The 15,325-nt window shown below is 39.0% G+C and overlaps 1 protein-coding gene across 43 annotated transcripts in view; it reads right to left on the reverse strand.

Annotated features, from left to right (window-relative positions):
* Nrcam (neuronal cell adhesion molecule) overlaps positions 1–15,325 on the reverse strand; it is a 195,662-nt gene that overhangs the window by 20,972 nt on the left and 159,365 nt on the right. For 14 of the 43 annotated variants that reach the window (XM_010614001.3, XM_033756828.1, XM_010614004.3 and 11 more), the window contains 9 exons: positions 14,726–14,827; positions 13,059–13,256; positions 12,893–12,963; positions 11,480–11,705; positions 10,742–10,857; positions 9,200–9,404; positions 7,230–7,352; positions 6,423–6,608; positions 5,456–5,491 (listed from right to left, as the gene is read on the reverse strand). In XM_010614001.3, coding sequence (XP_010612303.1) covers positions 5,456–5,491; positions 6,423–6,608; positions 7,230–7,352; positions 9,200–9,404; positions 10,742–10,857; positions 11,480–11,705; positions 12,893–12,963; positions 13,059–13,256; positions 14,726–14,827 — 1,263 coding nt within the window. The remainder of the gene's footprint in view (positions 1–5,455; positions 5,492–6,422; positions 6,609–7,229; positions 7,353–9,199; positions 9,405–10,741; positions 10,858–11,479; positions 11,706–12,892; positions 12,964–13,058; positions 13,257–14,725; positions 14,828–15,325) is intronic. The other 29 variants (XM_010614022.3, XM_033756840.1, XM_033756861.1 and 26 more) reach the window with 3 other exon arrangements.

Below are 15,325 nucleotides of genomic sequence, written 5' to 3' on the forward strand. Positions count from 1 at the left end.
ATGTTTAGTTAAAAAATAAAATCAATTTATTATCTCAGAGAAAACGTACTAAGGTGATAAAACAGAAAGTACTAATGGTTTTACTCAGATACTCAAATGAAATTATAAAGTTTGTTGTATAATTTTAGAAGCCAAACACCTCTGCTGAAACAAATGTAATGAAGTAGCACTTCTTAGGGTCAAAAAGAAAAGTATATTAAAGAAGTGAGATAATACAGTTGACCTCTGAAATATAAAGCAGCAACTCATGTACATTTTGTGCCTCTTTTTGCTAAGTACATGGAAATAGCAGAGAAAAAATTTTACTGAATTATGCAAAAATTTCTCTTATGTTCCTCACCAAGACTTAGACTCAATTCTTAAAGAAACAGATAATGCTAGGAATCTCATCAACAGAGGGAGTCATAGACATGTGTAAAACATTAATGGCAAAGAACTGGGGCAAACTATTTTTTAAATTATTTTATTGGTACATTTTAGATATACATAATGATAACATTCATCATAGGGAATTTATATCTGTATATGATATATCTTGATCCCCTTTTTTTTCCCATTCCCTTCCCCTCCCTTCAACCTTAGCAACATTTTGTTTCCTTAAAAAACTATGGAATTATGGAACTGAGGAATTTAGTCTTGAAGTAATTATGCAAGATGGCCAAGGCAGAATCATAGCTCTCAGTACTCTAAGTTACTACTTCTATGGTGGTTTCTATGGATGTTCTCTTTGCTTCCTGAAGTTTTTTTCTAAACTATTTTTATTTTTTCAGCTTTATTAAAATAAAACCAGGATCTTAAAGATGTATCAGCTCTCCCATGTCTACTGTAGCATTATTCATGATAAACAAGACATGGGCACTAAGTGGCCACTGAAAGATGAGTACATATAGATAAAATATATAAATAAAATGGAGTATCATTTAGCCTTAAAAAGAAAATTCTGCTATTTGCAACAACAGGGATGCACCAGAGGAAATTATGGAAAATGAAATAAACCAGACAGAAAAAGAATGATATTATATAATCTCACTTGTATGTAAAAATTTTAAACATTTAACTAGAGAAACAGTATTATGGTGGTCACCAGAGGCTAGGATTACAACAGGATGGATAACCCAAACTTTTAGTTACTAGATGACCGTTTTAGAAATCTAAAGTATAATACATAAAGAACTCAAAATTCCAAATATAAAGACCCGATTCAAAAATGGGCATCTGAAATGAACAGACATTTCTCAAAGAAGTAAAAGCAGCAACTAAATATATGAAAAAATGTTCCATATCACTGGTCATTCGAGAGATGCAGATGAAAACAACTCTGAGATTCCACCTCACCCCACAAAGAATGGCTGCTATCAAGAAATCAACCAGTAACAGATGTTGGCAGGGTTGTAAGGAGAAAGGAACCCTTCTCCATTGTTGGTGGGAGTGCAGACTGGTGCAACCACTATGGACATCAATATGGAGATACCTCAAAGAGCATGGACTGGAGGTTCCATTTGACCGAGCCATCCCTCTCCTGGGTATCTTTCCAAAAGAATTAAAAAAATCATATCACAGTGATACATGTGCACCCATGTTTATAGTGGCACAGTTTATAATAGCTAAAACTTGGAAGCAGCCCATTTGCCCATCAGTTGGAAACTGGATAAAGAAGATATGGTTTTTCTATAAAATGGAATACTACTCAGCCATAAAGAATGAGAAATTAGATTCATTCATAGGAAAACAGATACATATTGAGGATATACTCCTAAGTGAAATAAATAAGGCACACGTGTGTAAATACCAAATATAATTTCTCTAGTGTGAACAAACTGTAATAGTACATAAGATCCTAATGAGATAACTGACAATGTGAAATAGTAAGAAAAGGGCTAAAGGTGTAGGGAAAGTGCGAAGGGTAGGAGAAAGGTAATAAGGGAAAAGAAAAAAATAGGAGAAAATGAAAAAATGGAAATAAAGTGTTTGTAAATGGGGAGGTAAAGAGGGGGTGAAGGGAAGGCAGGGACAAGGGGAAAAAAATGAGAACCAAGACCTGTCATGTAAAGGTACAGGATCCCAATAATGAATGTAACTGTACTGTATACCTAAAATGTACCAATAAACTCAATTTTAAAAAAATCTAAAGTATTACCACTATAGTTAATACTAAAGAACTGTATGCTATAAATTTGCAATAGCTCATCCTTAAAGGCAATCAGATAAGACTCTATGATTTACTTTTATCATAGAGAATTCTAACTCTCCTTTCCTGTAGTCCCCCCTTGCTTTCTTAGAGTTTCTTGCACAAGCACCTGCTAGGCCCCTATGATGTGGCAGACCAGGGGATCCTCATGTCAAAGCCACCCAGGCTTTCCCACCCATCTGCCACTGTCTGCCTCTCCCTATTCTAAGTCTTTCTCTATAGATGCCCAGTAGTGTGTGTAGAGTACTATATTTTAGTTTCCTAACCTACAAATCAGATCTGGTTTCTTCCCTGTTTAAGATGTGGATGGCTTACCTCTGCCCACAAGTAAATACAAATTCCTCAGCAAGGCATTCATGGCTGCCCATCCAGCCCCACCTGCTGTTACAGTCACAACTCAGGGACTTCTGTTTTCCACACATTCTACCCTGCAGTCAAGCTGGCCTGCTGGGTATCACCCAAACGTCCTGTGCATTTTCCAACCCTGGCCTTTTTCCTTATGCCCTTACCAAGATTTAAACTCCAATTTTTGTTTTCTTTTGGTACCGGGGATTGAACTCAGGTTCTTGCACTTGCAAGGCAGGCCACCGAACCGCTGAGCTAAATCCCCGGCCCTAAACTTCAATTCTTGATTGAGCTGCCAAAATACACTGGGCTGTAAGGCCTGTCTTAATATTATTTTCTTTGTGCTGCTTTCCCTGATCTTGTTTGGCAAAATGAAGGGTTCATATTCCTATGTGTGAGTAATATTTTGTTCAGACTATTAATCTGGCATCTCTTCCTTGCCAGATTTGAAGCATGTCAAAGACAGGGACTGTTTTACTATTTTTATACACTGTATTGTAAAAATAAAACAAAAAAACCAAGTTGAGTTCATTTTGTGTGCCAGAGAGACATTAGTTGTTGAACTGGTTGAAACTTCTAGGTTTCTATGTAGGTCTCTTCTTGGTGTTGTGGGAACTGAGAATTTGACATTTTTGTTCTCTGGTTCTTTAGTAAAATACTCTAGTGAGAGTCAGCTAATGGGAGGATTCAATGTTAGAAGATTCTTAGTGCCCTTTTCTGCTCAGACCTATCTGGTTGCCCGTAATAGGCTGCTTATAAGGTGAAGAATAAAGCATCTGTCACCACCTCGTTAGTTTCTCCTCCTTCCTTTACCCCAATGAGTTACCCTACAAACATGTCCTGATGGTTTCTCTCAAGGGCACCAGAGTCAAATGTTATAAATAAAGCAACAGGATCCATCAGTAATACTGGGAGCAAAACTCAAATCAATTAGAGGCATGTTTTGGTTCATTTCAACAGAGCTCTTCTCTGATCTAGTTCTAGAACCTCAGACTCTGAAATCATAGAAACTAAAGAAGTACATCCAAATAATTATAAATCTTATATGAAAAGCCTGACTCAAAAAGGAATTAATCATTATCAGGTTGAAAAAAAGGTATGGAAGAAAAAGGTCCAAGATCACAAATTATGCTTGATCTGTTTAAATTTCACCATGCAAAATATCATCATCTTATGTAAGAAACATTTAACTAACGTTGCACTACGAAAAGAAACAATATTGAAAATGTCAGATTTAGCTTTTTCTTTTTCTTAAACATCATTCCTCTTCTCACCTGAGATCTATCAGATTTTATATTGAGGACTTAATGAACTTTCACACTTCATTGTTTTCTTGTTCTACAATCATAATTCACAACTCAATGTAGTAATACTGAATGGTAGAACCTACACTCAAAAACAATTTAGTTTAGATTTAGTTGATTAAAAACAGGAGGTGATGGTCGTTCTCATGTCCTCTCCTGAACTGACGAGCTAAGAGAAACAGACTGCTTCACAGCAGCCGAGGCAGGTCCTCTGCCAGTCAAGCACACGGCAGAGGCGTGTCCACCAGGTGGGAGAAGGAGCCCTCACTGCAGGGCCTCGGTGAAAGTGCTGTAAAGCGACCGATGACTTTAACGGACACCTAATCCCAGAAAAGAAGCATACATATAAAGTGTCTTCTGCATCTTTCCACAATATTATAGAGAGGAACTCTTACAACTTCGTTCTTTTGAGTCAAAAACACAAATATAATATTATGAAGATTACCCTTTTCCCCAAAAAATGTGAAACCAAGGGAGAAGCACAGTGCAAGTTGTGTGCTGGGGTAGTGAGAACGATGAAAGTGTTTTAAGTATATACACACACATCTGCCAAAATGGAAGTCAATAATCTGTCTGACAACAACAACAACAAAAAAGAGCGGGAACAAGACTAAAAAATAAAAAAATAAAAAAATTGGACAGTTTTTACTCAATCACTCTAAATTCTATAATTATACATTTTATAATTTAGCAAGGCTCTGACTGTAAGCAAATTTCTCACAAAACAGAAAAAAATGTATCAAGCCAAAGCTCACAAGAATTCAATAATGCAGGGCAAAACTCTTGTTCCTGGTCTTTTGTTCTTCACTCCTGTTTCAGGAGTGAGGATTTACCCAGGAAAAGCCCTTACTGTGACACAGTTCCCTCAAAAACAGCCAGGGGCCAGGGGCTCTGCCGCTCTGTGGAGGCAGAGTGGTCAACCAACAGCCCAGGGTGGGTCAAGGCGGAAGACATCTTACAATTTATCAAGCACCACGCTGCTCAACAGGTCTCTCTGACACAAAGAGCTCTTGCTGCCTATGACTCAGAAGCGGAAGGCTTGAGCCACTGGGGGAAGACAGGATGGAGGAACATAGTTGAGCAAACACGCAGGCTGACTAGAAGACGCACTGGTGGGCAAAGACAGAACAGTTGTTACATGGACATTTCAGATGGGCAATGCTGTGTAGTGCCAGGAGAGTGTACGCTGTGCCTGTGAGGAGTGCAGCTAAGTCCAATTATAAGGGGAAGCTCAATTTCTTTAGTTTCTCATGGGCTGTTTTCATCACAGGACTGATGGCTCTGAACTGACATGTGGCATGGCAAGAGAGAGGATCTGTGACAAATTCACAGTTTTGGTTCTGTCTGATCCAGCCAAAATCATATTATTAAAAGCTAAGATTTAGGATTTTCACTGCAGATATAAGTCTTGACCAAAAAATTTAGGAGAATTCAGTATGTGTCTTGCTACTTGTAAAAATGACTAAAAATTAATTTTAAAGCCACGATCAGCCAAAAATCTTCTCTTTTTGGTAGTTCAAGCATATTTTATTTTCTCTTTTTTACCCATGCTGCACTTCCCCACATTTAACATTGCATATTCACACATGTATAAGGTCATGCAGATGAGTTATTTTACCTTTGCCTGCACCTACATCAGGTGGGAGAATACCAGCTTTGATGAAGGGAAACAGAAATAGGACACTATATAGTTAGATGCAACACACCCATGAGCATGTATAGCGATACAAGAAAACACTTATTAAAATGCTAAGGCATGCAAGAAAAATGAGCGTACCACATCAGGTACAGGGGACAAAAATATGCCAGTGTCCCCAAACTTACTCAATATTACTAAATCCATACATTACTTAAGGTGCTTTATTCATTATCTAGTGTATAAGAAGGCTTAAAGATAATGTGAATCAAATTTTGCATAGAAATGTCAATTTCTTATGATATGAGAGATAATCAGATGAGTAACCCTTAAATATTACAGTTTCTGCAAAACTGGAAAATCTTTCACAATATTTTAAAATCATTTTCATTGAATCTAATCAGGATGCTTTTTAAAAGTATAAATACTGTAATGGAGTTATTTTGGTTTCTTTGCACCAGATGACACACCAAAATATAAAGCTCCTTATTCCAACACAAATGTACTATTTAGTGACTGTTTTGATTTTTCACTAGAAAACATTAACCAATACATGGATTATCAAACTATATCTGGTGAATTAGGACCAGAAGAATCATGTAATTGTGTAAGTCTGTGTGCTCCTACATTATATGAGTAAATATGTGTATGTGTATATAGTTACACACAGAAAAAAATTGCCTTGAACTTTGAATTCAAGTGTGACATATAATTTTTCACTTTGACTCTATTATTTTAATATAAATTTTAAAAGCAACTCAGAAAATACCAAATAGTCATTCCAGTATAAACTAAAAAACTGATTTTATTAAATATCAGAATGAGACGTTACAAGTAAGTGTTTGTATAGGTAAGAGGGATACCTCAGGGTAAGAAGGAAAGAGAAAGCATACCAAAGTTAAGGATTTTTATTTCAGGATACTTATAATTGTATGGATTTCATACATACCCATCTTACCTTCATCCATAGTTGTTATTGCTTCCTCTGTAATCTGGCTTCCAGATCCTGCGGATGTTTGAGCATAGAAATAAAACTTATACCGAGTGCTGAAATTTAAATTTTTTAAAGTCCACCGTGTCTTGTTGGCAGGAATTTTTAAATCTATCAGAGGGCCTAATTCATGTGTGCTGTTAACTGTGAATAAGAAATAACAAACAAATTCATTCTTTATTAATTGCAATAAGAATAAATACTATTGTAAATATCTGTGTCGATCAAAAACATCAAATCTGCTTTACAATGACTTATAATCCTGAACATTTTTCACTGGACTTCTATAATGTTATAACATTCAATACAATATAACATAACAGCAAGGGGGAATATGCTCTTCATTTGTTCATAAACTAGGGGGATTCTATGATTGAATCACGACAGCATTTTTTTACTCCATGTTTGCAGGTGGAGCCATATTTTATTAAATAATTTCAAATCTTTCCTTTAATAGTCTTGTGATAAAGGAACCTCATCTTAGTGTTTTCTGCTTATAGATATGTAATGCCCACTTAATTTAATGAGAGGATTCTCCTAAACTCCAGACCCTCAAAAGTCCATATTATTCTACATAGTACTTAATTTTCAGTAGCATATACACTGTTTTTCTTTTAAAACATTTTAAGATCTTTTTGGAATAATATTTGAAGGCACATGTATAAATTCTATAGGTACAAAGAAAGAACACGCTTGTTTTATGTAACAGTTAAGTTAAAAAACAAACCAACCTGCATTTCTCCTCCCCTCCTTCCAGTTACTTACTTGGCTGATATTTTAGGGTATACTCAGTCAAAACGCCATTTGGGTGGCTTGGTGGATCCCATTCCAAAGTAAGAGAGTCCAGTGTGGGATTCACAATCTTCAAAGATGAGGGAGCACTAGGGACTTTAATGAGAACATGTAGTCAATACCAAAGTTTCTAATGTATTCAGAATGTATTCAAATGACCTCTTGCCACATCTGTACAACTGATCAAGGTTTTGGTTTTCAGTAGTTTTCTCTTGACTCAGCTGAAAGTACATGAATCCACCTGTGGCAGGAACCAATTTATTCTCATCTTCTGTTCTCATTTCCATTTAAATTCATAAAAAAGCCATCCTCTCAAAATAAATAATGACTGCCTTTATATGGACTCAAATTAAATACATTTAAAAGAGATAATGTTTGATTTATAAATGGTGCTTAATAAAAGCAAGCTGACTGCTAAGTGTAACAGTTCCAACCAGACCTTCGAGTGGAAGCAGCTGTGTTCTGGGCCATCAAGGAGTTTCTCTCAACAAACCTGTCTCCCAGCAGCAAGGATACCCTGCCCGCTGGCCCTGGGCCCCGGCCAGCTGCCCAGGTGCAGAGCCATTCATCTCCTAAGTGCTGACAGCTACCTGGGACCCATGGTAAAAGATAAAAGCCCCAGTGCTGGCAAAACTGAGGCTCTGGAGAAGCTGAGGGTGTTAGGTTTTCCACCGCAGAAGCTGGCAAATCTCCAGAGAGACAAGCCTGGTCTTTTATTCACCTCCTCACCAGGGTAATGACTGGGCCAGCTCTCCCTCAGGTCTCCGCCTCCCCTACCACATTCCCTGGAAACCTGCTAGTGATATCACTGTCCTCCTTCACTCTAGCCAGAAACCAAGGGGTCAACTTGGACTTCTCCCTCTGCTCTGTCCACCACCTCCTGGGACAGTAAAGCCTGGCAACTCCATCTCCTTCATCCCAAAGGCAGCTATTCCCCTGCCCCTCCCTTGTCCCCTCTCCTTTGCCTGGACCTGCAAGACAACCACTTCCTCTCTTCTTTATCCTTTAATCCTCACAGCCATGTATGGGACCAGTGTGGCCTCACTGGTGAAAGCCTCCAGGGAAGGAGCCCAACCCTCCAAGCAGTAATAAGACTGAGGACAAGAGCTGGGACTCAAGGCTATTGGGCAGCTGCCAACATCATGAGCCCAACCTTAATCAGGGGCCAGGAGAGTTTGTGAACATCTCTCATCAAAAGACCCAAGAATTACACAGAAGGGATCTGTTCTGTTATCATGGCTGGCCAACACAAAGTTCAAAATAGCTAGCGACCATTTTAGTGCCTTTCCAAACCTCTATCCTGCCCTTACGACCCCTGTGCTCCCTAATACACAAGGCTCCCATGTCCATTTGCCCAAAGTTCTCCGCGCCAAGGTATTTCTGATTTTCCCCTGCCACCTCCCTCATTGGCCCACACTGTACTCATAATCACTTAATCTTTTCTTTCCAACCCATTTGTTCAAGACCAACCTTCTAACTCTGCTCAACTTCGTAACAAATGATGAAAGATCGTGGGGAGAGAAGTTATAGTGGTCAGCTGCTACTCAGAAATATTTTTATTTCCATGCCTTCTTAAGTATCGCACTTAGTTCTCACACTTTTCAGAGGAGGCCACTGAGGCTTAGTAAAATTGCAGAATGAATGTGCTTCAGGTCAGAAAGTGAAAGACTTGAATAAACCTAAGTTCAGCTATGTTTTGGATAGTGTAAGTGGGGAAAAAGACTTCAAGCGAAAGGAAAGGAAAGAGTGCTTCAGGGCACCAGTTTGGATTCTAATCTCTTCAGTGTACCCTCAGGCCACATGTGAATGGCACTTCCCCAGCTGTGTGGGCTGTGCTCCTCTAGGGGAAGGTCACACTGAGCTCCCGGAGTACACTTCTCTGGGAGGGCCCTTCTGTCACAGAAGGCCCCCAGGCCAGGCTCTCGGAGCCATGTCCTCCATACCTCCCTCGGGAGTGCTGAATGCTCTGTCAGGGCTGGCTGGGCCCTCTCCTTTCCCATTGACCACGCGCACATTCAGAGAGTAGTGGCTGAAGGGCTCCAGCCCCGGCAGCATGCCGTGGGTCTTGCTGCCCTGGAAGGTGAGGATCTTCTTCTCAACGTGCCGTCTGTTTCTTTGGGATGGGCTCTGTGCCTTCCAGTAGTAAATCTGAAGCAGTGAGAGCAGAAGTCAGGGATGCACAAGGAGGAGACACACAAGGTTCCTCAGGTTCACAAATTAAAACTACTTTTTCCTAGAAAATCTCTTCATGCATTTTGAAAGAAAACTAGTTGCCAAACAGATGGATACTGATCCTCAGCAAGAGAACTGGAATCCCCAGGCAAGGAAGAAATTCAGATGATATGACAAAGCTATATATAATTATTCGGTTGGAGGAGTATAATCGAAATAAATAAAGCAGCATGAGACTCCTATTAGGGTCCTCTCCAGAACACAAGGCAAATGGTTGACAGTAAAAAAAGATGAACCTTTCACACATATACAAGATTCTAAAAATAAAACTATTGCTCAATATTTAATACATGTTCATGTACAATATAATATTTTGCTAATTTTAAACACCACAGCGAGGCTTGTTATTTTTCCTATGGTAGAAGTTAGCCTCTGGGTACCTCAATGGCTCTCCCAAAGCTGCAGAGGAGCCTCCACTGCAAGTGCAGGGCTTTTCTGTCACCAAGCAGTCTGTGTCATTTAATTAAGCATACATATTTCTTGTATTAAATTATAGGTACAGGTTTTAGAGAAATGAATAAAGAAAGTGTTGGTCAACTTTAGTAACAAATCCAGAGTTTATTGCTTATTAAGTTCTCACACATTCCTAAGAATTTAAAGGTATTCTTCAAGAGAAGTCAACCCACATACAGAAAGTGGCCAATATTGGGGGCCAGTGATGCAGTACTAAACGTGACCTCGAGAGGTCAGTGTTAACAAATTGAGGTTTTGTGTGTGTGTGTGAACATGGGGTACAGTTTTTGGCTGCCAGTAAATCAAAAATCTCTACGAATCAATCTTTTTGTGCTTTCCTAAAGCAAAGATAATTGATGTTCATGAAAATGATGCCGCTGGAACTACATAAACATAATCTGAATTGTTTAAAAAATACCCACATTATTATGATAGTGTTGTATGTTCAACACATGAGATCCATATTACTTGAAAGCTAAGTGCAATTTGTTATATTTTAGTTCTTTAGTAATTAGTTTGCCTCATTTTGTACACATACTGTTCATTTCACAGAATTTTAGTTTATCTGTGGAAAAAAATGGAGAAAACATTTTTTTTTTCTCATTTTGGATGAGCAAGATTCCAAGTTACATCTCGCTGGGGTCCTTTAGATGGCTCCCTGCACAAGGCAAGAAATAAACTCGCTATCATGAGTTTGTAAAGACAGGTACAGCTTACTCCAACCTCATTACGCGCTGTGTAACAAGTGGCATTCGCCAATGCCCTGCTACTCAGGGGAGTGTGTGACTCCTTCTACTTGCCCGGTAGCCTTGCAGGTGTCCTCGGATACTTTTCAGGGGCACAGAGTCCCACTGCACCTCAGCCAGGGTACTGTTTAGAACGTTCACATGCACGTTCCCAGGAGCCACCATTGGGACTGCAAAAAGGACAGGGAAGGGAGACAGAAGATCTAATGTTATGTTATGTTATGTTATGTTATGTTATGTTATTTATTTATTTGGGTACCGGGGACTGAACTCGGGTCCTTGCTCTTGTGAGGCAGGCAGCAGAACCATTGAGCTAAATCCCCAGCCCTTCAATGTTATTTTTTGAACTTCATGTAAAAATATCATCATGGTAATTTTTTTCTTGAAGCATGCCTCAGCCTATTCATAGAATCATATTCTATGGATTATTAAGGATTGACTATAAAATATTTCTTTTTGGTTAACTGTTCCTTTAACTTTATGAGGACAGCCTTTTTTAAAAAAGTAATCTCTTTAATATTCTGAACCTCTGTTTTTTACTTTTTTTGAGGGGTTGGCATTGAACCTAGGATGTGTACATGCCAGGCAAACACTCTACCACTTAGCTGTACCCCAACACTGAGTCACCTCCATTTCTTGCATGGCATGCTGTTTAAAAACAAAGAAGTTAACAAATACAATTGCTGCCTTCATCCCTTGCAGACCTAAGCACCTATGGAAATAGCCATGGTTTGTACTTTAGCAGGTGGTTCTGCTGGGAAAAGTAGAAAGGAAATGGCACAAGACACTTACGGTCTTCTCCAGAATGTCCCATGACTACTGCTGGCTCTGGAGCAAACCCCACGTCATTCAAGGCCTGAACTTTTATCAGGTATGGGACAAAGGTTGGTGTGCCGGAGACAATATATTTGGATACATTTGCCACAACCACAGATGTCCATTCATCATCACCATCTCTCTGGCGCCAGCTCACTCTGTACTGGAGGCCTGGCCCATTTGATTCAAAACCATTCAAGGGCTAAAGAAAAACCAAATAACCCAAGGTTATAAAACAGATTGAGTGTACATCCTTTTACAGGAACACTAAATCCAACTCCCAGACCTAAAGAAAGTGGGCAATGAAACCCTAAAATACCTACTATTAACCATTTTCTCCAGGGACCTCTTATTTTTTTTTCATTTATGATGAGATTCGAAGCTTTTTAGGGATTAACATTTCAAAGGCTGTAAATTACTATTTTAAAGCAGTGAATACCACATAAACCTTTCAAAGTCTGGTTGTGCAGGTAAAGGTGGGTAAGTCTGAAAACAGTCTAGTTATTTGATTCTTTTATGCATTCCTGTGTGTGTGACTGTCTGTCCATTTTACTTGGAGACTGAAACTTAGAAACTATTTCCCTCCTTATTTAAAAAAAAGTTGGCAGCCGAGTGTGGTGGCACACACCTGTAATCCCAGCACTCGGGAGGCTGAGGCAGGAGGATCACTGTGAGTTCGAGACCAGCCTGAGCTATATATAGTGAGTTCCAGGTCAGTCTCAACTACATAGTGAGACCCTGTCTCAAAAAACAAAACAAAACAAAAAAGTTGGCTTGTTAGTCTAACTTGATTGTGTGTATATAAATATATATGTATACTATAAGTATACACACTTATGTGTACATATAAGTGTGCATGTTAGCTCTAAGATAGATTTTAAACTATATAAGTATATGTTAATCCTCCAAATACAGAATATACAGATAATCATAATAATAATAATAATGATAATATATAAGTTGATATATTAATAATGATATAATAATGATAATATATAAGGAATATCTTGATGCATGCCTTCCAGGAGGCTCTATGTAATAATACTTGCTAGTATATTTTGAGCACAGATGGTCATTGCTACAGATGCTTTATACAAATTAATTCCTCTACTGTAAGAAGCTGGTTCTTTTTTATTGTTCACTTCATAGAGATGCTCAAGAAATATTCAACAAGTGGTTTAAGACCACACTGTAAGTAAGTAGCAGAGCTGTACTTATTCGTTTTGGCTCCAGAGATCAAACTTATTACCTACTACTCCAACACTGCCCTTTAAAGATATATTTTTCCCCAAGAAATAGGTGAAATGGGATTTTAATGCAAATAATTTAAAACAACTTCTTTTCACTCTTCAAAAATAACAGGGGAAAACTGAAGACTTCATAGCTCACCTTCCACGTAATCACCAAATTATCAGGCTCAGATCCCAATCCTTCCACAGCCGTGGGGTTTTTATCTGGTTCTAGAAGTTAAACAGCCACATATGGGTAAGCTTTGCTCCTTGCCAAAGGGAGAAAAACGTTTCCTTTTTTTCCCTATCCCTAAGTCCTGCTTTACCTGCGGCCTTGGTCAGGTACTGCTCGGAACCCTCACTGGGCAGGCTCCTCCCAATGCTGTTCTCCGCCATCACCCGGAAGGAATAGTTCACGTATGGAGACAGCTTCAGCTGGGCTGTGGTCTGTGTTCCAGAAACTTCAGCCTGGTGGTGCCACAGCCCTGCCTCATGCATGGCATCTTCATACTCAATGACGAATTCTGGCCACAACACACACAACAAACCCAAGACAGCAAATGTGGCCAACCTGCCGTTGACTGCTAGTGAGTGATCACTAACAGGACAATCAAGAGCAGCCAAAGGCAAATTAGTTTACTTTGAAGGAAAATCCTATAACGGGAAAGGGAAAGGAGAGTGGAGTGGGTGGGAAGAGCTGTAGACAGCACAACAGTTCTGAGACAGTTTCAGTCAGGTCAAGGAAAAGCCCCAGAATAGAGTGTGCCCTCGATAAGAACTCTGCAGTAAGGACGGCTGAGCTCAGGGACCCTTGCTGCATTGTCACTGGACACCCAGGGGACATGTAGCCTCCTGCAAACACTGCTGGTTCCTTCCTAAGGGAAGGGTGGCAGATTCAGGATGTCAGTTACTACTTCTTGCTGCAGGCTCTCCCTTACAGCTGGACTGAGTAATGTCTTTGTGCACATGTACGTGTTTCTGTGTATGCATGCGTATGAATTTGCATAAACAATGTATGACAGTACACATAATAACATAATATTAATTTTATCATATCTTTGTCCCAATCAAAAATACAGCTTCTGCAAGGGCAGAGATGTAAAAATAATTTTAGAATGGTGGAACACATTTTATGGATAGGTGAATGAGTGAATAAGTGAAGGAGCACAAATGCCTTGAGACCCTAACGGCATCATTTTAATGTGGGCCACAAGAGTCTCCAAGCATCCGACCAGCCAACTCTGGCTAATGAGCTGGATTAGCAGGGAAACTCAGCCTGTCCTGAGGTAGGGTGTTGCAAGTTCAGGTATGAAAGGGCCACCACTAAATTCAAGCTAGAGAAGATTTGGTTGACTTTATTGGGAATATTCTGCTTTGCATAGGGATGCAAACCAACACCCATCATTTGGAAATAATCCTGAGCTTTTATCAGAAGGACATTCTGTCTTTCTGCAGTCTACACCTGAAGGTAAGGATGGACTTCAGGGTTGTACTGTGCCTGCTCTTTTAACTGTCTCTTTGGTTATACAATTAAACTTGTGTTTACCTTAATTCTAACTTATTAAGTGTCCTTATGGCCTGGTCTCTCATTTAATTTTATTCTTTAGAACCTGATGTCTATACCCTGACATCTGTTACCGAGTTTCAATTTCTTGATATATAGTAGGACATTTCAGCATCTGCTTCTCCTATCCCTTTCTCCCAGAAGTAATGGGAAAAATAACTAACTAAAGATACATTTCTCTACTCTGGTAGAAATTTAAGGTGATTTTTAAGTCCACACATGACAGCCATGTATTTACTTAATTAATATATTTAGCTGGAAGCTATAATCAGAATTAACTCTGAAGACAGCTGGAAATATTTTTGTTCTACCAGCAATGAAACAGAGAATGTCAGTAAGTATAGTTGTGAGGAATTGAGATTGCATGTTATAAAGTGCTCAAACATGATCATGAAGTTTATCAGTGACAAAGCAAATAATACCACATACTTGTAATAGGGCTGTTGTTGTCATCGCCTGGGGTCCATGAGAGCTGAACACTCTTGTCCAGTTGATTAGTCAATTCTAAATCAAAGGGAGGATTGGGAACATCTGCAGATCAAACATACACATCATGGTTAATATCCATTCTTGAGAGGTTCTCCTCAATTTATGATATTATTCACACAGGGGACATCTTAAAGACACAGCACACTTAACAGTCGATGAGCATGCAACAGAAATGAAATGGAAACTACTGAGGCTGCTGGGAGCACACAAGTGCACCCACGATAACCCACTGATGAGTTCTGCTTGCTTGCTTTTAAGTGCAGCGAAATCATTTGTAACCAAAACCAGCAAAGCAGACCTGTGTGGTTCATCAGCACTCTCAGTGTGTATTATAAACATAGACAATCACAAACATAAAAATATACCAAAGCCTGATTTCTACTCCATGGGACACAGAATAGAAAAGGCTGGAAAACAAAGACAGGTAAATGAAATACACTGTTTCAAGAAGATTCAAATGTTCTTTTTGAAACATGCTGAATGATTGTGGGATTTCTGAAGGAAAATACATATAATACCTAAACTATTCTATATAAATAT

This window comes from Fukomys damarensis, unplaced genomic scaffold (genome assembly GCF_012274545.1).
Source record: "Fukomys damarensis isolate Sample0158 unplaced genomic scaffold, DMR_v1.0_HiC HiC_scaffold_4, whole genome shotgun sequence".
Classification (NCBI taxonomy): Eukaryota; Metazoa; Chordata; class Mammalia; order Rodentia; family Bathyergidae; genus Fukomys; species Fukomys damarensis.